At 34.1% G+C, this 24,998-nt stretch overlaps 1 protein-coding gene across 4 annotated transcripts; it reads left to right on the plus strand.

The window, feature by feature from the left end:
• Positions 1-15,780: 15,780 nt before the first annotated feature.
• On the plus strand, positions 15,781-24,980 carry LOC133864890 (uncharacterized). 4 transcript variants are annotated; one of them, XM_062301321.1, is made up of 9 exons: positions 15,781-16,021; positions 16,549-16,749; positions 16,841-16,963; positions 17,209-17,246; positions 17,324-17,489; positions 18,514-21,948; positions 22,048-22,152; positions 22,284-22,426; positions 22,577-23,119. In XM_062301321.1, exons 1-9 carry the CDS (start codon positions 15,941-15,943, stop codon positions 22,593-22,595), a joined length of 4,311 nt encoding a protein of 1,436 aa, XP_062157305.1. In that variant the 5' UTR covers positions 15,781-15,940; the 3' UTR covers positions 22,596-23,119. The 4 variants fall into 4 exon arrangements, with proteins under 4 accessions (XP_062157305.1, XP_062157304.1, XP_062157302.1 ...); XM_062301320.1 differs by having other exon boundaries at positions 22,635-23,119; XM_062301318.1 differs by lacking the exon at positions 22,577-23,119 and adding an exon at positions 24,598-24,980 and having other exon boundaries at positions 15,782-16,021.
• Positions 24,981-24,998: the final 18 nt, after the last annotated feature.

Here is a 24,998-nt window from a genome sequence, read left to right on the forward strand (position 1 = left end):
ACCTCCAAAAATAGGCAACGGCGAAGCCAAGGGGCGAGAGGGGAGCCGGCAAATGACCTCCTGACCGGCCGTTGCAGTATTAAAATTAAACCTTTTGTGTATAACTTTTGTTTTGAGTAATGCTAGAAGTTCTTTTTGTGTACCTCTAAAAATGAGGTAATTTTTAAAATTACCATTGAGCTAGCTTGTGATTGATCACTATTGAATTTTTATCAAATTGTAACTTTAAGAGCCACATTATTTTTTTTAGGGACACAAGAATGACACATAAGGGGCTTATAAAATTACTCCAGTCGGTGTGAAATAGGTGTAAAGCGTATCATTAAGTAATTCTAGACATGTTCACAAGGGGTAGCTCAATCGACTAACGACTACGCCTTATGAAACAGAGGTCTCTAATTCGAATCCCCTCTCCCTCCTCTTGTGTAAACATGTCAATAATAATAATAATAATAATAATAATAATTCTAGACATCATACTCATGCCTTTCCTGTGTCCCTCTAAAAATGATGTTTAGAATTACTAATTAGTACCCATTACACTAAAACCAATAGTCCCTTTTTCTGTGACCAAATACTAGTAGTTTTTTTTTATGTTATTTGTATTCTTTAATAGTTTTAATCATTTTTTTAATTCTATCTTTTAATTTTGGCCCATATGAACAAGAATCCTGATTTCGCCACTGCTTATACCCATAGGGATTTTTAGGGGTAAATGCTAAAAAGTTTGGCTTGCCTTAAGTGTAAAAAAGTATTGGAGATTGAGGAGGCAATCTCCTGTTAATTTTTTTTGTTCGCCAAAGGATGTTAGTGATTTTTTCACTATAGACAAGCCAAAGTACTCAATACGAGAAACATTGGATTTATTTTTTTCTCAATTGCAAATGTGGGTATATAGAAACATGGATTTAAATTTGACCAGTTAAAGGGATCCAAATTCACGGCAATTCTGAGAAATTGTCGTGGTAGCAATAGCTACAATCCAAGCCGTCAATTTAAATCAACGGCTCAACAATAGCCACATCATCTCCGCGATCCGCGTGAAGGGATTTAGACATTTTCTCATTACTTTAATTAACTAGCAATACATGAGTCTTGTCTTGAAACTCTTTTAGATCAAATTGTTCACCATTTAGATGGTAACCAATTATTAACACCATAATTTAAGTCGCATTTAGATAGTCCAAAACTTAACCTTGTTTTTCGATCTAGTAAATTGAAGTCCAACTCAATTTTGAGTTAGTATATACATACATAGGCAATTAATGGTGAAAATTTTAAAAATTTTCTGTCTCCCATATCACATTTTGGGTTCCGCCTCTGTTTTCACAGGAGAAATTAAATTATTAAAAATAAAGGAAAAATCAAATCATATATAGTAGAAATTAGATGATACATATGGGGCATGGTTGATTTAAGAGATACCTCCATGTGCGAATGTGGAAGCATAAATATTAAATATCGCATAAAAGGGGCCCCATCCTGGGCCAAATCAGTCCCAAACAATAGAAAATGATAATTTGATAGAAAGGCCCATGCAAAAGCTGCTTCATGCATATTTTTTATTTTTTATTTTTTATATAAGTATATAAGTATATATATTTTATTTAATTTGTTGGCTACTTCTGCGGATGGCTTCATTTTTACGTATCATTGAGTTGTTGCAAAAGTGGGATTACAATAAAATAAGATTAATTTATGGGTGACCAGGAATATTTTATACCACAAGGCTTTGGGAGAGAGCTTAAATTATAAGCCACTCTTTGTATCTTAATTTTTGACGGAATATCTACGAGAGAGAGAGAGAGAGAGATTAAAAGGGAGGTGCTACTTTTACACGGTCTTAAAAGCCTGTAAAACACGATCCAATCACAAGCTTAGGAAGCGTCAACGTCAAGAAGGAGGAAGCTCATAAAATAATAATGACACAGCCGACGACACCTGTACAGTGTACAGCTCAGCCTTTATTATTTTCTGATTGTCCTAAATTTACTAAAATATATACCTCGGTGGAATTCACTTTCATCTTTTTTCTTGTCAGAATCCAACTCGTTTGGGTATGCTATATTTTGTATTATATTTAAAATTGAAGGTATTGAAAAAATTTATTTTTTGAAATTATATTTAGATGGTTTAAAGAACGCGAGATAAAATTAGATAAAATTTAGATAAAATTTGAGTTGAATTTTAATTCAAAACAACAACCCTAACATGCCCGAGTTTTATTTCGTTATATTTTCATAAAATGTATAGTTTTTAAAATATGGTTTCAGAAAATAAAAAGGAAATCTCAAAAATGCCTCTTAGATCTGAAAAGGCATTTCTAAAATCAATGCCTCTTGTTAAATAGGGCATTTGCTATTAGATTAATAGTGGGGAAACATCCTAATTTAGGAGGATTTTTGAGCTCCCAAATTTTTCATTTTGCAAAAATAAAACACAACGTTAACTCATATGCCCGCAATTTAGCCAAATGGGCGGCTTCCATCATCCGAAGTGGAAGCAGTCCCATAATCTCTTTCCTTCCGGTTGTGGTTGTTTCCCTTAATGATGTCTTTGTTTTTGTTCTTGTTCATGCTTTTTGTTTTTCTTTCTTGTGCTTGCTCGGGAAAAAAAAAAAAAATTGAATATGTGATGTAATTAGAAGCCATTAACAAAGTGTTTTTTTAGCATTACTCTTATGACTAGCAATTTAAACAATAAATTATAAATAATAGGAGATCTTGATCTTTATGAAAGGGATTTGTAGATGGGTAGTGAGCAGGAGAAAGTGGAAAGTCGCGTGAGATGAAAGTCTTGACTATAAATTAAAGTGGGTCTACCGTCGAAAACGTGATGTTAAAGCTGCTTATTAAACATTAATGTTTAATTAAGTTTCCCCAAACAGACAGCCTCTGCAAGGTGTTACTGTTTTTATTTGTACCGAAAGGAAAAGGAAATCTGAGAATAAAAATGGCAGGACAATTAATGAAAGGGAAAGAATACCGGCCAGATTACAAGACCCAAGGAAAAAGAAAATCGTGGAAAAGTTAAAGAAAAGGGATCCCGAGAAGCAGGCATTTTGCAGTTGAAAGGGATCCCCTTTTGCCTTGTGAGTTATGAGGGTAAAGAGAATGAGTGAAGTAGGCATGTTTCTAATTCTAAGTAGGAATCTAATTTCCCGGAAGTCGAGGTAAAAGAATAACATAACAAACACACTATCTCTGTCATGGAAATTGTGATGTGGATGTTTGGATCAACATTGAAGAACAATGTTGAATGGGCATCTACACCAAAGTTTTTTTGGTACAATGCGCTGTCACATTAAACAACCCCCTCCCTCTCCTCCTCCAATAATTTTTTTTTTTTTTTAAAAAAAAAGGAGAAAATTATTGATCAAATTATGATCCACGGCAATTATATCATCTTCGGTATATTCTTCATATGGCTCATAATCTCTTTCTCTACTTTCACAATAAAAGACATTAAAAAATAATATTTTAAAAAAATAGTAAGTGTAATAAATAAACTGTTAGAATTTATATTGAAAAACTAGTAGCTAAAATATATATATATAGTAGCTAGAGATACTCTTAGGTGAGTCTAATATATGTTCTCTCTCACTAATGGTCTAAATTACACAATTTAAACAACTAGTTGTTGTGGATGTCAATACTTTGAAATTATAGATATTTGAAACTTTGGAAATAATAAGTTTAAAAGTAAGTTATTTTTTTTTTTCCCGTAAACTACAACCGACCTCCTTCCTCCAAATTAGCCTTTATGTTAGATGAAAAGATATGTGAAATAACTCGGTGAAAAAAGACTAAAAGAAATTCATCAACTCCATTGTTAAATACCCATTTTCAAAATTAAAAGTCGGAAAAAAAAAAAAAAAAAAAGAAGAAGCAAAATCAGTTTATGTAGTTTACCTGATTTTGAAATTAGCTCAATGTGGTATCAAAATAAAATTAGAGGTTCCTAAGGTATGCCAAAATAACAATTTACTCTTTACAGTCAAATTTCGTTAACTGAATTAATAGATACCGATAGTGTGACACACCAAAGCCAATAAAACTATGACACGTGTTATATTTTAAGCCAGTGTCACTCTCATACTAACAGAATCTGTTAAGTTAGTTGACGAAATTTGACTGTAGATAGTAAATTAATTTTTTTGGCATACCTGATCAGGGACCTCTAAATATATTTTGATATCATAAGAAGCTAATTGCAAATCCGATAAATCATATAAAGTAATTTTTCAATTTTTCCTTAAAAGTTAGAATTAATATCTTTATAGGTAAAAAAAAAAGAAGTAAAAAAAATAATCATTTTCAAGAGTAATTTAGTCATTTCAACTGTTGCTTTGGATGAAGGGGCAAACTGATATGGAAGCTATAAAATAGGGTTCAAGTTGCAAGCAAATAAAGTTTAAGGAGATAAGTGACACACGAGTGATGGTTTATAAAAAGAAAGTGTAATTTTATCCTAAATTTAATTATGTTTTAATACTCTCCTTTTAAGTGCGGACTAAACTCCATATTTAGTTATACCAAAAACTTAAATAGATGGTAAACAGTAAATTTAGTTATTAATTAATGAGGAATGATATTTGGTCACTCCATAACATAAATATTGATTATTTTTGCCTTTTTTTTTTATTAAAAAAAAATCACAAAACCGTATAAATAAGATGGGGTGTGATTTTGAGGTTTTTTCTTTTATAAAAAAAAAAAAAGAAGGTAAAAATGGTCAATAATTATGTCATATTGGGTGCCAAAATATAAATTCTCATTAGTTAATACACCAACATTGACATTTCAAAGTAAATTACCTCCATATATTTTCATTTTTTTATTCTTCATATTAATTGGAGGCAACATAAATTCTATCAAGGTCCTTTCAAATGAACATTATCTGACCCACACGACCATATTCTGAGATCAGTGTCCTTTTCTTCTTTTTTTGTGCCTATTGTTCTACACTTTGTACTACATATCTCGTGTCCAATCGACAACTGTACACTAGACATGGTAAGTACACCTCCCATTGATTGCCCTGCACTTTTTAACATGTATATATATATATATATATGAAAAAATGAATTTGATTAATTAGCACATGATGCACATAAAAGAATTTAATAACATCTAAAGAATTTTAAATTGCATATTACTCTCAGTTGATACCTTTAATATTGTGCATAGGGTTCTCTTCACCTTATAATACGATCTACCTCCAAAGAGATCTACCTAAGATTTGCTTCCAAATTGCACCTGCAAAAAGCCAAACAATTAAAAAAATAAAAACGTAAGCATTTGAGCCGGCCGAACGAAGGTGTTAGGGAGAATAACTCCGATAGTTAGTAGTATTTGAGGAAGAAACTAAAAAAATAGTTTGAATAAGAGTTCTTCTTACCTTCCCTATACTTATTTTTTTTATAGTGGGTTTATTGTAACTGTCTTTGTAAAAGTTTACGAACTTTACTAACTTTTAAAAGACGCATTCAGAGAGGAGGGGTGCCCATAACTTATAGAATGTCTAGGTCATGTATCTCTTGACGATGTCGGACACTTCAACACGTCTCTTTATGTGTGGCAACTTTTGGCTAAAAACGTGTTCAACATCAAAAGGGAAATGTCCATCATCGTTCAAAATACTCGTTCTAATACTATGTAAAAGTCGATGGGCCTTACTCACTCTCAAAAGATGCATTCAGAGAATTGGTGTTCATAACTTATAAAATGCATGCTCAAATTATATATCTCTTGGCGATGTAAAACACTTTAACAGTCTTCTCGTTACGTTCCAACTTTTATGTTTGAGTGATTCCACGATGGCCTAGGCTTAAGTATCATGTGTCCTTTAAATTTGAAACGTATCCAATGTCATGAATCTGAGCACGGTTACTATCTTTGAGGGCAAATTTTATAGGTGGGTAGGATAGGACCAGGCCAGGAAACTGGTTTTGGGCCTTGGCATATAAACTATATGGGCCTGTCAGCCCAATTCTCAACAAAAATCAATAGCAAAAGACTGGTCAAAATGTTGATTTTATTTTTGTAAATGAGAGAAAATTGGTGATGAATTAATGAATATAGTCTATATAGACCTGAGAATTACATGGAAACAAGCATAATCTTGAATTTATAAAAAATAGAAATAGATTCTATTATGTAAAAATTAGAGTATCCTACACCATTTATTAATTAAAAAAAAATTATATGCAAATTGAAATACGTACGTACCTTAAGAGCCTTGAAAATTTCCAAAAGAAAAAGTTGCGTCGTCGTTCATCGGTACCAAAGGGATTCACCAAAAGTTTTCCGGGATTTGCCCAATTTTTAAAGAGATATGATTCTCCACCACTTAAATATACAACTTTTTATCACTTTGTTTATATGGCAATGTGGTCTCCCACTAGCTTTAAAGTTATTTTATTTTTAAAAAATAAAATAAGGTGGGGGACCACATTGCCACATAGACAAAGTGGTGAAAAGTTGTATATTTAGGTAGTGGAGAATCGTATCTCATTTTTAAATTCATTCTTTCATCACTTTTACGGCTAGAGATATGATTTTTCGCCACTTAAATATACAACTTTTTACTATTTTGTCTATGTAGTAAGGTGGTCCCCCAGCTTATTTTTTTTTTAATTTTTTTTTTTTTTTTTTATAAAAAAACTTTAAAGCTAGTGGAGGACCACATTGCCATATAGACGAAGTGGTGAAAAATTATATATTTAGGTGGGAAGAATCGTATCTCTTACGGCTAAATTTTTAACGGAGATTTGTCCACGTATGCACAAATCCACGTCAAAGCTGCCACATGGACAACTAGCTCAGCCACATCAGATATGTTAAAAAAAATATATTTTTTTATTATGTCCATATATAATGGAAGAAAAAACATCAAAAAAAATAAAAATAAAAATTACGATTTTACTAGGTTAAAAATTATTATTTTAAATGACAAATTGCGATTTTACCAAACACTTAACTATGTTTTGAAAAATCGCACGTTTTGCACATATTCTTCTAAAATTATTATTCAATTGACAATATTTTTTTCAAACTTTAAAGTGCAATAATATTCCCTCAAACTATCAAAAATTGAGACAATGTCCTGGAATAAAAAATAATAATAATAACTAAAAACTAAATTTCTTTTTTAAAAAAAAAATTGAAAAATGAAAAAACACTGCTGGAAGAGGGGTAGCTGTAAAATGTCTAGGTACTTTGCTATCAATGCTATACAAAACAAAATTTTTTCATACAATTTTTTTTTTTCTATTTTATATCATATAAATAATGTTTTACTATAAATAAATTAAAAAAAAAAAAAAAAATTTACCTCAATAATCTATCTCAATATTCTGAGACATATTGATCTTACTCTTTCAAGATGCTCACGATGAGTAATTCTACGCTTCATACCTATCTCTTTCTAAAAATTATGTGATTTTTAAAATCATAAATTAATTTATAATATATCACTATTAAATTTTGATCAAATTGTAATTTTAAAAATCATATTATTTTTTGAAAAACACAAAAAAAAAAAAAAAAAAAAAAAAAAAAAAAAAACATAAATATAATGTATAGAATTATTCACTCGCATGCGACACATGCATGATGCTGGCGGACTCATTGTTAAGGAGCTACGAAGCTGTCATTGACAGACACATGTCCTAGCCATGAATAAAACGTGGTGACAAACATCATCGGCTGAAAGCAGCTTTTTTTTTATTTTTTTTATTTTTTTTTTATTTTTTTGATCCTCGGCTGAAAGCTGCTTGTGATCATCAGATCAAGCTAATATAATTAGTATCCTGGATATATATATGATTGGGCAGGGCACAAGAAACAAGTCCAATTTTATGAATTTAGTCGTGTGTCTTACTAGCTTTAAATTTTCAACACAGTTTTTTTCATCTGGACTGAAAGAAAGCATAGAGCTAAATGAAAATAAAGCGGAAAAATAAAATAGACACAAGAAAATTTTACGTAGTTTAGTCTATGACCTACGTCCATGAGATAAAAGTCTAAAAGACTACATTATGCTCTTATTTCTCTTTATAAATTTACAATACAAATAATTCATATTTATAGGGATGTAGGGACAATACAAAAATGTATGCAAGAAGATAAAATCAAATCAAAATTGAATGTTCTTCAAAATAAAAAAAAAATTGAATGTATTCAATTTTGATTTGATTATAATAAATTATAATCATATTGTACAATTTCATATGTTCTCCTACAATATCCAATCACAATTATATGGAGAATATATTTTCTAACATGGATATGTTGTTGGAGAGCTCACCCCCTAAGCTTAGCCTTTTGGGTTTTTTTTTTTTTTGTAACCCTTTTTATTATTTGATTATATATAATATAGAACCGACTGCCAACGACCAACAAACAGTTACTAATCTTGTTGTATTATGATTAATGACCGGCTAATGTCCCACAAAGTTGATGTGACAAGGTTTAGCAGCCCTTGAAAATGTCCTGCTACTAAACCCTACCGGTCACATCAGCTTTATTAGATATATATTTGTGAAATGTTTATGTTGTATGTAGCATTATTATATTTTTAATAATATTATTATTATATTATTATTAAAAATATATCTTCAAAAGCATGTATTTTCTACGTTTCTAAACTGGATTTTTTGAGTTTTGTTTAAGCAGAAGAGAATGATGCAGAACAAAACATAGTTAATTGGGTCTTTAGTTTTATTTAGGTTTTATTAATTAATAAGGTTATTAGTACTTAATTTTATGTTTCATTTAAATTTTGAAGAGTTAGTTATTTTGTAATCCAATAACAAAGTTAGTCGAAATTATCAAATTAGGGTTAGAGTTTTTTGTTAGTGTCTATTAATTAAGCGAGCTACTATATATTCTCCAATGGGCTAAAATTGATAAATAAACAATTATTTTTTACGTGTGAAAGTGCCTCATCTTTCTTCTTTTTGGTGGTAAGACTCCACCAAATTCTCATTCTCTGTAGATTGTGTGACTCAATGATAATGCTCTAACATAGTACAATATAGAGCTAACAGAAGCACAAAGTATACTGTATAATTTCAGTACTAAAACAAAGGTTCAATACTCTATAAATATATATGAACTGATGAACTATAAAACAAAGGTTCCTTTTTTTTTTCTTTTTTTTTTTTAAGGAAAAGAAATCCTGAGTAGTCTAAATATTGCTAATTAATCTCGTTTAAACCCTAAAAACAAGGCACGTTTAGTCCTTAATTACTTACCTATATCTTCAAACCACTAGTTAGATGCCAATACAAATACTAATCTTTTACATACTTGTATATATCAGAATTTAGTCGCAACTGCATGTGAATTGTGAACCATAAAAATGACACTACAAAAAAAAAAAGCAAATTCTGGACGGTTTAAAACCGTCCAGAAATGCGAAAAATTCCAGACGGTTTTTTCTAGACGGTTTAAAACCGTCTAGGATATAACGTCGCTAAATAAATTTCTGGACGGTTTGGACAAAACCGTCTGGAATTCCAGACGGTTTTGTCCAAACCGTCCCTAACTAATTATGGACGGTTTGGGACCAAACCGTCCAGAAAATTATGGACGGTTTGGTCCTAAACCGTCCAGATTTACTCTTTTTTTCTTTTTTCTTTTTTTTTTTTTTTTTCCGGTTCCCTTTTACTTTTTATTAATATAATTGATTATATAATGAAAATTCTTTGGACGGTTTGGTTCCTTTTTTGTTCGGTTCCACTGCTTGGGGGTTTCAGTGGGATAGGGCCCAGGAGGGACCGTCGCTATCGTTGGGGTAGAGCCAGGAGGGACCGTCGCCGTCGGTGACGAACACGCAAAGGTTGAAAGGCCTTGGAGGGGCATTGGGATGCGGCGGACAGCCGGGAAAAGTGGGCTAGGGAAGTGCGGCATGGACCTTGGGGTACATACGGCGCATTGAGGCTCTTCACGATCTGCTGCGCCGTGGCCAGGACTCGATCCTCTCCGCCTGTATTGACGCTCTTCGTGGTCGTGGTGGCCATTTCTGGTTTCGGATTCTTGGGGTTTCAGTCTCAGAGACAGAGAAAAATGGTTCGGTATCAAGAAATTAGGGATTAGAAATTTGGGGATAGGAATAGCGATAGCGAGGCCATTTTCTCTTTTCTTTGTTGGGTTTGCATGAGTGCATGTGTTTGGGTTTCGGAGGAGCTGAGGTTGACGCTGAAATGAAGAGAAGTGGTGGCCATGGGTGGGAGGGTTTCTGGCCGGTTGTGATGTTTCAGGCCAGATCGATTTTTCTATATACATATGTTTTTTTTTGCTGTAAAGGAAATGGGCGGTTGTGATTTTGGCTGGGAAAAAATTTGGATGGATGTGATTAAATTTGGGGACATCACACGGATTGATGATATGGCATGAAAAAAAAATTTCCAGACGATTTTAAATGAAACCGTCTGGAAATGAAATTTTATGGACGGTTTGTTAAAAACCGTCCATAAAATTCTCTAAGAATAACATTTATAGACGGTTTTGGATGAAACCATCTATAAATTTCTAGACGGTTTCATCCAAAACCGTCTGGAAATGTTAAATTCCAGATGGTTTAGTTAAAACCGTCTGCAATTTTATGGACGGTTTTATGCAAAAAAAAATTTTCTAGACGGTTTTAAAAACCGTCTAGAAAAAAACGGTCCATAAATGCCTTTTTTTTTTTTTTTTTTTTTTGTAGTGTGATAGAATTATGGGTTAGCCATCAAATTCAATTTTCATAGACAATCGGTGGTCCTATAATCGATCTTATGATATTGCTCCTTTCAGTGGTAAAGTTATGATGTGTTTTATGTTGTTTTAAAATACTCAATTTCATCGTAATAATAATATTTTTGTCGTATAAATATATATAATTTCTCTAAGTGTGAAAAGAGAGTATTCATGGAGCATAATTTGACTTTCTTTTTCTTTTCTTTTTTACCTAATTGGAGCATAATTTGACTTGAGAGAGTGCAACAATGGAGCTTCTCAAAGGATGAGAGAAATTACGACGGTAAATATATAATGAGATTGCGTAACAGTATAACTACTTTTTTTTTTTTTTCAAAATTTAATTAACGCGTGGGGAAAAAGTAAATTAAAGAAAGTCACAATCATTAATTTGTCTAATTAAATTTCTGTTGCCTTTTTAATGTTCTCAAACAACGTTACGTTGTTCTCTTTCGATTTTTAATTTCTATTGACTCATTCATTCTTTTACAGTACTGAAGGTGAGAGGTCCGCTAACTAATTAACTATCTTCTATAATTAATTGGACACCTTCCTTTCTAAACAGCAATTAGAGTGACTCCTCAACGCGGTGAAATCTTAGCAATTAAAAAAAACAACTGATCGAATTTACCCATTTTTCAATAATGACTTTTTTCCTTACTGTCCAAAGAAAACAAAAAAATGACTCTTTTCCTACGGCAGCTGACCAAAATAACATCTCAACAAGTACTTAATTAATTTAAATTAATTAAGCCAGATGTACTTAACTTGCATGCATGCTTGTTAGTTTCCCTTACGTAACTTTTAACTCTCTCTCTCTCTCTCTCACAAGAAGTGCAGGCTGGTACATGGCAAGGTAAATTTTTCTTTCTTTTATCATGTTCCAAATATATATTTTTCCTAGATATTTAATGAAGAGTACTGCATATAGATTGACGTAATTAATGAAAGTTACACAAACGGTACTATTTATTTTATTTTATTTTATTTTTTTCAATTTGTTTTCCTTTCTTTTCTTTAGGAAGTCTTGCAAATATTGGTAAATTAATTAAGTTAGAGTTACTCGCAATTCTTACAATATAACTTTGCTTTAAGCCTGATTTGATTAGTATGATCAATTACAATGACCTTAGTTTTTAACAAACTTGAACGTAAAGAATGTCAAAATGTAAAATTGAGATGATTGGATTTCTAACAATTCTTTCTCCTTTCATTTTCGTATATATATACATATATAACCACTTCAAATCCCCACATGTTCTTGTGTAATATTGCATGAGTTTATATACTTCTAGTATTGTACTTTTGCGGTAGAAAAGACTACAATTACCGTAAATACGACAAAATAATCATACACAGAAACACTAGGATTTACGTATGTGTGGTTCCCTCAATACGAGGTACATCTACAGGCAAATACAATCATGAAGAAATTTACTTTCAATGATGGAATATATAATAGTGAAGCGATAAACACTTAGAACCCAAATCCTCTAATACACTCAAATCTCACTTTCACATAAAAAAGATTATTCTCTAAAGGAAAGAAAAATAAAAAATAAAAAAAAAATAAATACAAACTTCTCTTTTGCTAAAACAAATGGAAACTGTTTTTCTCTTTCATTGTTTAGCTTTTTCTCTTTTGTTTTTCTTTCCCACGGTGTTCTCTCTCTCACTCTCGAAAAAAGACGGTTGCAAACTATCTGATGCGGCAAAATATGTGGCTTTATATAATAGATGAGTTCCATCAAGACATAACAATATGAATCTTCTCAAGATCATGTCTCTGCCAAAGCCTTTAAGGGCAATCATAATCTACTAGTGTCACTCAAGTTCAAATAATCTCTTGAACTTGAGTATAGGACATGGTTTAATCGATCATAACACAACACTTCTTTACCTGTCCTGTTGACCACAAAGCTTTTTCAGCTAAATTTGTTTTCATGTAGACTCATTTGCACACTATAACCTTCTTTTCCGCTAATTAAACTTTTGAGATTTATGGCAATTTAACAACAATCCTAGCTAGGAACTTATATTTGTTGGTGATTTAACAACAATCCAATAGGCACCAACATTTGTTATCTCCACGTTCTGTCGATTGTGGGTTATCTTTTCTGAATAATACTAGATATTAAATTTTTATCCCACAATAACGTTGTGGCCACCCTAATCAACCTTTTAAATTTTTTTTTTTTTTTAACAAAGATTGATTAAAAGATTAGTTAAGAATATTGTCACATCATTACTATGGGATAGAATGTAATATATATCATTACTCATCTTTCCCATCCACCACCTCTTCATTTAATCTTGTTTCGGTTTCCCAATGCTGATTGGGCCTATTGTCCAAATGGTATAAAATCTATAACTGGTTGGTGCATATTTTTGGTTAAATTAATCTCTTACCTCTTGAAGTGCAAGAAACAAGTTCACATTTCAGAATCTTCCTCTGAAGCTTTCATCATTCTGTCCTGTTAGCTAGTTCTAAAAATGTTTGGCTTAGGGCTATATATTTTTATTATTATGTTAAATTGCCTACAATTGTGTTGTAATGGGTGAAGTGTGCTAAGAGATCGATTGAAGGAGATCCTAAAAATTTTGATATTTGACATCCATAAATATGATAAGAAAATCCTTTAGATTTTAATAAGTTGGAGCTCGATCTCCACCTAATAAAATTTTATTGATCGATAAAAAAAATCCCTTTTTTATATAAGAGATATATTATTTGTACACAAGTTGTACAAAAATTGTACACACAACATATTTTGGCTGTGTATTTTATTTTATTTTTAAAAAATAAAAAATGCCAAAAAAATATCGTGTATACAAATTATATACAAAAATTATGTGCAAATAACATACTTCTACGTATAAATAACCATGCATGAAATTTCTGTCACTTATGTGCCGGCCCAAAAATGAGAGAGAGAGAAGACATTTTGACATGACATTTCAATATCTTACATGACGTTTCTCATATTTCATCAATCACCCCTGCCTCTTCTAAGAGCATCTCTAGCGGTGATGATTATTTTATCTACGTAAATTACATTTTTTTTTAATTATTTTAATTATTAAATTTTCAATATAAATTTCAACATATTATTTATCTTTCTACTTTTTTTAAATATTATTTTTCAATTTATTTTTTTATTATGAAAGTTAAGGGAGAGAGAGAGGGAAAAGAAAAAAAGAAAGACTATAAGGTGTTACAGTTAACTTTCATATATTAAAGTTTATTGTAACAAAATGGATGAAGATGTTTTATTTTAAAGCATATGCTGAAGAGATAAAGTGATTCATAATAGCTAAATTTAGCTATTATAAGTGTTGGTACAGTTTTCGGTATAGTATGAATCTGCACGTTCTTTCTGATGTTCTTCACGGTTCTCAATAATTCTGCAAAACAACAAAAACTAAGGGACCCTTCCGGGGGTCCTCTCCGATGCCTAAATTAGCTTATGTGAGAAAATAATGCTCTATGCATAAAATATTGAGTCTCCGTTTATATCTGGGGTATGAGCCTATTAACAGGCAAAGAGATAGAGTCAAACCTGAATTAAGATTCCTGCTCCTTATTGATCTAGAACTGGTCTCAGAGTTCTAATTAGACTTTGATCCTTGATTAGACTTCTAATATGATATCTTATTATACTTCTGATCTGATCATTCTTCTTATCTGATTGGACCATGAGTCCTATCCCAATTCCCTTGGAAATAGGATCACGTACTGATCGGATTATGACTACTTACTTCAATTCAACTTGGAGTAGAGTCCTAATCCGAATTTACTGAGATAACTGATACCTGATTTCTCTGGAGTAGTTGCTAAATGTCTATCTCCTCCTTGAATCGGGTTGAGTGGAATTTATCCCCAACAATAAGCTATATGAGGGTCTGTTGTAGATGGTCTAAGCTTTAGAGGAAAACTATACAGCTGCTTAATATATTGTGATGTGATTTGTATTTGCATAGAAATTGAAAATTTTAATAAATTTATGGGAAAACTTCACTCACAATTGTGCTGTTAAAGTTGGAAGAGCGATATTACAAATTTTTTAAAGTTGGATATACTAAATTGAGTCTTTGAACTTTACTGGGTGATTGAAAAAGTAATAAAAGTTTAAAGAGAAGTTAACTGAAGTTTTTCCTAAATTTATACTTGTATTCTGTTTGTTTTACGGATATCAAAATGGGGGATTTCAACTGCAAAATGGAACTCCATCTGATTTGTTTGTTTTGTTAATGTATGCACAAATGAGCAAGGGTAAAAAAAAAGTTAGAATAAACTCATCTTTGCTATATTTGTTTTTACTTCTTTTCGAAATTCCCTTTTTGGTTTGCATGTATTGCTTTAATTTCCAACTGAAGTGTAGATTTGTTGACCCACCTTTGGAATTTGAACAAGATGAATATTCTTGTATTTTTTTTTTTAATTATAAAAGAAAGAAAGAAATTTGTTATAAATTGGGTTGTAGCTAGAAAAATTTCTCCAATCCAATCTCTAAAGGATACAAATTTTCTACAAACCTGCCTCTAAAAGTAATATGTATCATTTAAGCTGCTAAAACGCATATAAAAAGCACTTGCTATTAAAAAATTACATACTTCACACATGCCAAGGTATTGAAAACATGTCACTGTTAGAGGCTGATTTGTATTGTATTGTATATATATCTTAACATATGAAAAGCATGTAAAAAAAAATCATATATCTCTTATCATATAAAAAGCACATATTTTTCATGTGCTCAAAAGACATACTGAGTTAGAGGCATTCCTGCACTCTATTTAGTTGTAGTTATAAGCATTTTTCACAAATTTGAGACCTGGAAAGCCAAAAACTATTGAATTTTGGGGTATTGGAGGGCCGGTCAAAAGGAGCCAACCCTATTGGAGTTGCACGTACAAATTAACCCTTTCCGACATCCGGTTGGTCTCTTTCCAATGTGGGATATAATAAGTAGGCCAGTGGCATACAAATCAAAGTCTTGTACTTTACTAAATTCTTACTGGCCAGCACCAACAAATAGCCATGCTCTCTCTCTCTCTCTCTCTCTCTCTCTCTCTATGTGGCTTAGGCATATTGCCATATCATATATGACAATTGCTTGGTTTGTGGCAGTGATGAAGATGATTTCAACGAGACTGAGAAGGACTTGGGTGATAGAAAAAAAGCAAAGAGGAAAATGCTAAGGTTGTATAAGCACAAGCCAGAGAAATCCTCGGAGAGATTGGAGTTCAAGTTCTCTGACGCACGGGCTTTTCAGGTCTCTCTCTCTCTCTCTCTCTCTCTCGCACGACTTTATAGCAATGTTGTCATATTTGCTGCATGCCCCATTGTCGATCGGATTTAACGTTCGATGATGTTTCATGGCTGTTTTTCTTCTTCATTTTTCATCTTTCATTATAATGTGCAGTTGGAATGCCGTCAGTTGTCATGCATACACATTAACAGAGAGTTGGAGTAACAATCCACTTCGGAGAAAACTTTGTTCTTTTGTAATCGTTTGTCATTCTTGAAGTCTCCAATTTTGTTTTAAAGTCTTCAAAAGCTTAAACTTTTTTTTTCTTTTTTTGACATGTCTGTACAAGGGGAGACCAGTGACTTCCTCCATGAGGTGTGGTCTCCAGCGATTGAGCTACTCCTTGGGACATTTCAAAAGCTTAAACGGATAGGAATGGATGAATTTAATAATTTAACTTAAATTCTATCTGGCCCACTATCATGGACATTAAGCAAATTGTGTACAAATTATGTTAATGTTTTGTATTGTATCCATGCATGCAATTGCAGGTGCCAAAAGGATGGGACAAGCTTTTTGTGTCGATTGTTTCTGTGGAAACAGGAAGGACAATAAGCAAGTCGGGGAAGGCATCTGTAAGGAATGGAACTTGTCAATGGGAAGAGGGTTGTTTGTCAGAATCTATTTGGATTTTACCACATGATGCTTCCAAAGATAATGAAAAATGCATTGTTAAACTCGTCGTTGCCAAGGTCTAATGCCTACATCACTGACTCGATCACCAAGCTTTCTTTATTGTTATTGGCCAATATACTAAACTTCTTCTGGCATTATTATTTGAAGGGATCTGCTAGATTTGGTACACTTGGAGAGGCTACAACAAATTTGGCCGACTACATCACTTTAGGAACCTCAGTTCCTGTTTCATTACCACTCAAAAAATGTGAACATGGGACAATCTTACAAGTGAGTTTAAAATAAGTCTTTTCTGATATATAAAATAAATAAATAAATAAAATTGTTGTTTATGCCTCCTTAAGCACATTAATAATTACTTGGGAGTTTTTTTTTTTTTTTTTACTTACCAAAAAACATACTAAATATTGGACAAGTCAACTACTGATTCTTTGATTTTGAGATAACAAGTTCTTGACTTTAACCCCTATCTATCTAATACAAGCCTTTTGGTCTCCGCACTGGATGAATTGCAGATTAAAATTGAGTGCCTAACACGAAGAACAAAGCTCAGGTACTGTGGTCCAGAGAGAATCTGTATGCCCTTTTTGACATGCTGTTAGTTCTTTAAATTTTTGTTTTCTGTTAAAGGGATGAGCAATTTAAAGACGCAAAATCATACATGGAGGAGATGAATGTCGACTACGATGACATAGATAATAAATCAGATATTTCTGATAGTGCCTTCAGGAGTGTTGGATCATCATCTAGTCAAAACTTGGACAGCACATTTCTTTCAGGAGAAATTTGTGGCAGGGTATGGTCACCTTGCTATCACAATGAGTTGTTACATTCCTGTTGTGCTTAGATTTTCAATTGTTTTTTTTGATAAGTAATGATAGTTTTATTGAAAGCGTAAGGCGCCCCTACGTACACTAGAAGTATACAACAGGAAACACCTAACTAGAAAGCGAAAAAGAAGCAAGAAATTCAGCAAAGCTGATAGATAAAGGGTACAAATAAGCCATCGACCAGACATACAAGGTATGGAGAAACAACTCTAGCACCTCCTCTAGGGAGCTCTCTAGATTCTCAAAATACCTAAGGTTTCTCTCTCTCCAAATACACCAAAAAAGGCAAATAGGCACCATCTTCCACGAGGTAGCGCTCCCAGATCTCCCAGACTTCCACCAACAAGCAACTAAGTCAAGCACACTCCTAGGCATGACCCACGAAATACCAAAACGAGAGAAAATGTTGTTCCAAAGAGTAGAGGCTAGATCGCAATGCAGAAGGATATGGTTCACTGATTCCCCATCCCGCTTGCAAAGACAGCATCTATCCACAATAATTATGTTCCTCTTCCTAAGATTGTCCAAGGTAAGAATTCTGCCTAGAGCTGCAGACCAAGTAAAGAAGGCTGCCCTCGGGGGAGCCTGAGACCGCCACACACACTTCCAAGGGAACCACGTACCTCCAGAACCCATCATAGAACCAAAATATGACTTCACCCCGAACACACCTTTCTTGGACGGGACCCATTTGAGACAATCAGCCCTCTCAAAGTTTGCCTTGGTAGCGCCCAGCACCTGGAAGAAAGAGGCAAAAACATCGACTTCCCAATCATGAGCCTCTCTAATAAAACTCACGTTCCATTGAATTGACCCACCCAAACTCTCCAAATTATCACCCATTCAATTGTATGCTCATTTCTTTCAATTAATACTACATAAGTGTTCATCTTCTCATTTTTTGAGCATTCAATGACTGGGGTTTCTTTTATGACAAGCATTGTTCATGAGACTACTTATGACTGACAAAATCTTCTGTTGTTGCTATAGGATATAAGTTTCTCAGCATTAACTTCACATCGTAGCTTTGACTCCATGGAGGGTTCCATTGGCAGAGAAATAGTTTCCACTCGAAAAAAGTTAAATGGAGGCACAAACAATCTGACTGGAAAACAAGATTCAACCAGCTCTGAAGATGGTTGTGGTTCTTATTCTTTTAGTCGTGCTTCGAGATCAAATAACTCACCCTTTACTTCAAGGCTCTCAGGTTCGGGTAACCATCTCCATAAACAAAGTGAAGACTTTGGTCAAGATTCGCATGGCAGTGCCACATCACTGCTGCAGAATTCTGCTTCAACTAAAGATCTTCTGGATGCAGCAGAAGTTACAATTGAGTTACTTCGGGCAGAAGCCCGGATGTGGAAAAAAAATGCTCGAAAGCTAATGACTGATCTGGAAAGATTGCAGAAGGAATTCGCTGACCAGTCTAATCACCAGGCAAGTCTTGAAGTGGAGCTTGCAGCTTCACATACTAAATGTGATACCTTGAAGCAGGAAATTGAGCAACTAAAAGTCTTATTGGAGGACTCAATGGTGAAGCAAAATTCCTCTGAAAATCTGAGGTTTCAAGTTGAAAACGTAGATCATATTCAAAAGGAACTAAAAGACGAGCTGAAGTATCAGAAAGATTTAAATGCCACATTATCCTTGCACCTAAGGAAAACTCAAGAATCAAACATTGAGCTTGTTTCTGTTCTTCGTGAGCTCGAAGATACCCTAGAAAAGCAGAAAGAAGAGATCAATAATCTTTCAATGGCCAAGTCTGGTTATGAAGATGTAGAAAAGCATAGCCATGAACATCAAGGCAATTCAAACAAGCATGTTTTAGCCAATGAGATCAGAAAGGCCTCTTGTGAATCAAGTCTAGAAGGTGGTGCTGTTGAATACCTAGCACATGCTCTGCAGAAAGGAATTGGAGAGGACAATGGGATTTCAGAGCTTCAGTTGCAACAGTTGCAGGAATCACAAAAGAACTTAGAAAGTACCATCCAGATTCTGGAGAAATGCATGGAGGAGAAGGACCATGAGATAGAGACTGAACGAGGTTTCAAGACTCAAATTCTAATGGAGTGTGAGGCAGAATGGAGAGGAAGATTAGTCGAAAAGGAGGAAGAAATCATCCATTTGAAAGCAAAATTATCCGAAGCTCTTGATTCTCAAGGTTCAAGGGAAATGGAGTTTTCAGGTGGAGGTGATTCTGCTCTTATCAAAGAAATTGAGGCTATGAAGCACGTACAAGAGCTCGAAACATATTGCAGTGAGCTTTCAGATGAGAACTCGAAATTTCAAGTAAAGCTCATGGAATCAAGGGAGGATCTTCAGACATCTGCCGCCTCTTCTAATTCTTCATTAGGTGAGAATCCACACTATGATCTTTCTCCCACCTCTGAATCTGAAGAAAGCCAATTGAAATTTCAAACATGTAAGCCTGAAGAGGAACTGAAGAAGGAAATTTTTATCAATGAAGTTTCTGCCAACCACTTAGAGATTCAATGTACAGATTTCAAGGACAAACATGTACTAGATGGTGTGCACATGGAATTAGTATCTGAAGTGACAAACCTAAGTAAGAAGCTGGTGGAAAAAACTTATGAGGCTGAGAAACTTAAGGCTGACAATATGATGAAGGAAGAACAGGTCCAGGCTCTAAGATATTGCCAAACGGAGTTGGAAACTCAGATTACTAGTCTTCAGGAAGAGAAAAGCCAAGTTGAAGAAGTTATAAAAAAAATTAGTAGAGAAGGTATTATTATACCTCCTAAATTCTTGGGTGATTTGCAGAATGATTTGATCATGGTTAATGGCAATATGGATTTCCAAGATACAACCAGCAAGATTTTCGAAAGGAAATTAGCGGACATTGAAAATGGCAGACATGACTTGGAAGTCCACTTGTCTGAACTAGAAGTGGAAAATGTACTGTTATCAGAACGAATATTTGGCTTGGAAGCTGCTTTGAGATGTTTGACTGATGAGAGGGAGGCGAATCGTTTGATAATACAAAAATTAGAATCTCATGCCATGAGTCTTAAGGATGAAATTAGAAGACTGGAAGCTCAACTAGAGGAACAAAAAGCTGATATGAAACAGAAGTTGCAAAACATGCAAAACAGGTGGTTAGAAGCACAAGAAGAGTATGTAAAATTAGCGAATCCAAGTTTACAATTAATGACTGGAAGTCTAAGTGAAGAATGTTCTTCACTTTATAAATCAAATGGAGAACTAAGGAAGAAAAACTGGGAATTACATAAGCATTGTACAGTCTTGGAAGCAGAACAATTGGAATCACAGAAGGTTTTTTCTCATGTGTTAAATGAAGTTGAAGCTTTAGAAGGAAAATTTTCTTTAATGCAAGAAGAAGTTGCCTTAAAAGAAAAGGCCATTACTGCAGAACTAAATGTGCTTCTCCACGAAAACAAAAGGCATAAAGAGAAGATTGTTCTCGAAGAGAGCCTGTTAAATCAAATCTACTTGGAGAAAACAGTTGAAGCTGATGACCTGCAAAGACAGGTTGCACACCTCACTGAACAGATATCTCTAGAAAAGAAGAGAAAAGCTTTAGAAGTTGTACATGAAGTTCGTTGTTTACGTGCTGATAAAGCTATGCTTGAAGCTGCTCTTCAAGAAGTCCGAGGACAAGTTAAATTATATGAAAACAAGCTTCTTATTCTTCAAGAGGAATATGAAACAAAGGTGCAAGGACTTATAGGTGAGCTCATGGCCAGCAAGCAAAACCAGGAAGTTCTCATGGCTGATCATGGAAAGGTGCTAAGGTTATTGGAAGATGTTAAATCTAATGGAGAGGGGCTAAAAAGCATCATTAGAGGGCTTGAGATAGAGGTTAAATCTTCTGAATACGAGAGGCTACAGCTAGCAGAAGATATGTCCAGCCTTAAGGTTCAATTACAAAAAGCAGGAATGCTTCAGGATGAAGTTTTGGCTTTTAGGAGATCACTCACTGAGGCCAAACTTGAAAATGGAAGACTGGAAGCTTCATTTCAGATATTAGCTGCAGATTATGAAGAGCTGAAGGCTGAGAGGATCTCATTTATTCAGAAAATATGTAGCATGCAGAATGCTTCATGTAAATCAGAGGACGGCAATCACATAGTTGCTCTTGAGGAAAAGATTTTGCGGCTGGAGTGGGATCTAACTGCAAGAGAAGCATTATGTGCCGATAATGCTAAGCTGAAAAATGAGTTTGCCCAGATTAAGAGAGCAAATAGCCAATTTCAGAGACAAATAAAATATCTTCAGGATGAAAAACAAGAATGCCTGAAAAGAGCTCAAGCTCTTGAAGATGCACTAAGACAAGACAAAGAAGTAAAAGAGGACCACAACAAGTCCACCGATGCAAGTCTTACTCATTGTCATGAATCCAAAGCCATGAGTACTTCTGCTCATGACGAATCAAGGTTCTCACTGGTATGTAGCAGCTATTTTTCTGTCTCATTTATTTGATGTGGTTAAAATTAGCATAAAATAGGTTTTCTGGCTCTATAACTTCAGCTTTTAAAATGACAGAAAGATGAAGATAACAGCACAATTCAATCCACCGAGGAGCTGTCTTTGGAAACTGATCAACTACAACTTTCATATGGTCAAGGCAAAGGACAGGATGAAAGACAGGTTGTTATTGCCATCTTTCTGAGTGTACATTTTTTTTCCCTCTTCATTAATTTCTTAGACATGACTTGAGAATCTTAAAAATATGGTTGGCTAAATTAAATCTTTCAACGAGGATTTTCTTTTCCTCTTAGGTTGATAACAAACAACATTGTCATACTCCTGCTGGAAGTTCTCAAGCTATAGGAATTTACCCTATGACGAAGATCCGGTTTCTTGAGAGTGAACCCTCCGAGTATATGAAGACAAGTGAAATGCATGAAACCCAGCTTAAGAGGTAGGTACAAATGGCACATTTCCTCCTAATGTACCAATTGTTATTGCTTTCCAAAGACACACAAGTACCAGTTGAAAGTTTTGAATTTTTCACATTTAATGTCTCACATGAGGTTCCATGATTCCCTCTTTCTTTGTGCCTATTGTCTAGGTATTTGTTAGCTTTATGAGGGACTAAATTCTCTAATTATCTGAGATATATGTTTCAGAATGTTAAGGATCAATGAAATTACAAAAACGAATGAATATATGTTTTAAGCCAGAAGTAAAAAAAATCCTACAGAAACTTGGTTGTGTTACAAGTTAAGAAATATGCCCAACGTGCCTCCGTTAGAAGATCACAATCTCACGTTGCTGAAGGATAAGGAGGCAGATGGTTTGCATAAGGAGTCTTCTACAGCAAGATGTTTATGTGGAGGATGAGTTGAGTTGTTGAACCATGCAACAGAAGATGAGATAAGGAGCACCACATGGAGTTGTTATCTTAGCTGTAGGCTATTCTTGTTGTAGTTGTTATCCTTGAATAAAAGACTTAAAAGTAGGGATAGTAGTATTCTTATCGTTAGTGTCAGTTAGTAAGCCTTGGTTATCTTGTTAGTTTGAATTGTTATGGGTTATCTTATGCAGTGTAAACTTTTATTTAAATATTTTTCAAGAACAATTTAAGGTATGGAGAGAATTTGAGTAAGAGAAATGCTAGAGTATGTATTGTGGCCCTTCTTCCCTTCTTGATTCTTTTGTGCTGACTTGGCACAGAAGAAAAAAGGAATAGAGAGAGAACCGGTTACAAGCTGTATTTTTTTTTTTTTTAATTAAAAAAATGGTGTTAAGTCAGTACTGAAAGACCCAAGAAGGACCACAGTAGATGCTCTAACATTTCTCTTTGAGTAAGAGAATGGTATATATCAGCCCCCATCCGCAACCCCCAAAGTCTATGTGGTATTACATTCTATGGACATTGGTTTTTGGTTGGGGAATCACGCCACATAAGCTTTAGAGGGACAAGGGGGCGATGAGAATTACTCAGAGAAATTTTATTCCAAACACTTGTTGGAAGGAGGCCTAGGTTACCTCTAATACCATTAACACACTTACCATCCATAATAGGGAACAAATGCATGGAAGACCCTACAAGGGTAGAATAATTAGTTGCCATTTAGCAGACAGAGGAGTAAGATAAACACAACTAGCAGCATACCACTTGGAAGGCGAGGTACAAATATGGTACTTTCTTTTCAAGGACAACGAAGGCTTGAGTTCTTGGGATCAACTGATGTTTAGAATATATGATAAGAAAAGAAATTCATTGTGATAAATGAGAATTTATTTATCCGAAGTGAAGGAATTTGATTAGGATTAATTTACATTTGAAATTATTCAAATAATTTGTAAGCTCTATAAATAGAACTTGTACATTCTAAAATCAAGAAATAAGAGAGCATAATGTAGCCCTTTCGGGCTCTTCCCTAGTGGTGGACGTAGGTGTCTTAACAAATTACCTGAAAATCCTTGTCTCTATTTTCTCTCTATCTTCTGTTTTTCTATTTAATTTCCATTTCATTATAAGTTTCTTCATGAAGAATAGCTTGAATGTAAGATATGGTCCAACATTGTTTGAAGCGGGGATTTATTTAAACTCATGCATTTGGGTTCGGTATGGGACTATCAACTGGAGTTTGAGAGACTCCTTAGTCGTGTGGGCAATTTATCTCCTACTCGCCAGTTGGGTTGTTTCATTAGCGGCCTTAAAGAGTCAATTCGCAACGATGTCCAAGCCGCACACCCAAGCACCATCATTGAAGCCATCGGACTAGCCAGATTCTGCAAAGCTCTAGAACATTTTTTTGGAGTGGACGATACAGCACCGGTGGAGCCCGAACCACCACCATTGCCCTACCCAAACCTTTCGAGAACAAGACCCTGTTGCATTCCCAGTCAATCGTCCCACCGCCCGATCGCTCATACTGCACAGACATATATTCCAATGAGTGTCGTACCTGGAAAAACCATCCAAATGTTGTCCAGAAATAGCTGGCCTTATTGCAACTCCAAGAGCATACTGCATGTCTATATGATAGGTCCCTTGATGCGCATGCCGCACATTGTATAGCATGCACAAACACGTACTGATGTTAAGGAAGAAACTGATATCCCCATCTTTTCCATGTGTAGTGCAGCTAACAGGTTGTGCAACTCTTCTTGCGTTCAGTTTATCATCAGAGGAACAAACTGGACATTTGGATGCTCCCGTGAAGTTGACAGGCAAAGGTGTAGCAAATAATGAGAAACTGGTTATAAAGCTCGAAGCTCAACGTGAGCAACTGGTTATGAAGCTCAAGGCCAGGAATAGTGGGAGAAACTGTACCCCTTTGCCGTTTTGTTCTTTTAGCGATTGTGTATACTGTATGCTCAACTCATTAACTGGCTAAAGTACCCTCTGATCATATGGGGGGAAAGAAATATGAAAGAAAGAACTTGCTTATTAATTTTTGTGAATATTTTTCAAAGATAAAAGGTATAGTGTATTATAAAGTTTTGAGTGTAGATTGAAACTAGCAGTTGTACATCAGACC

The sequence above is a fragment of the Alnus glutinosa genome, chromosome 3 (genome assembly GCF_958979055.1).
Source record: "Alnus glutinosa chromosome 3, dhAlnGlut1.1, whole genome shotgun sequence".
Taxonomy (NCBI): Eukaryota; Viridiplantae; Streptophyta; class Magnoliopsida; order Fagales; family Betulaceae; genus Alnus; species Alnus glutinosa.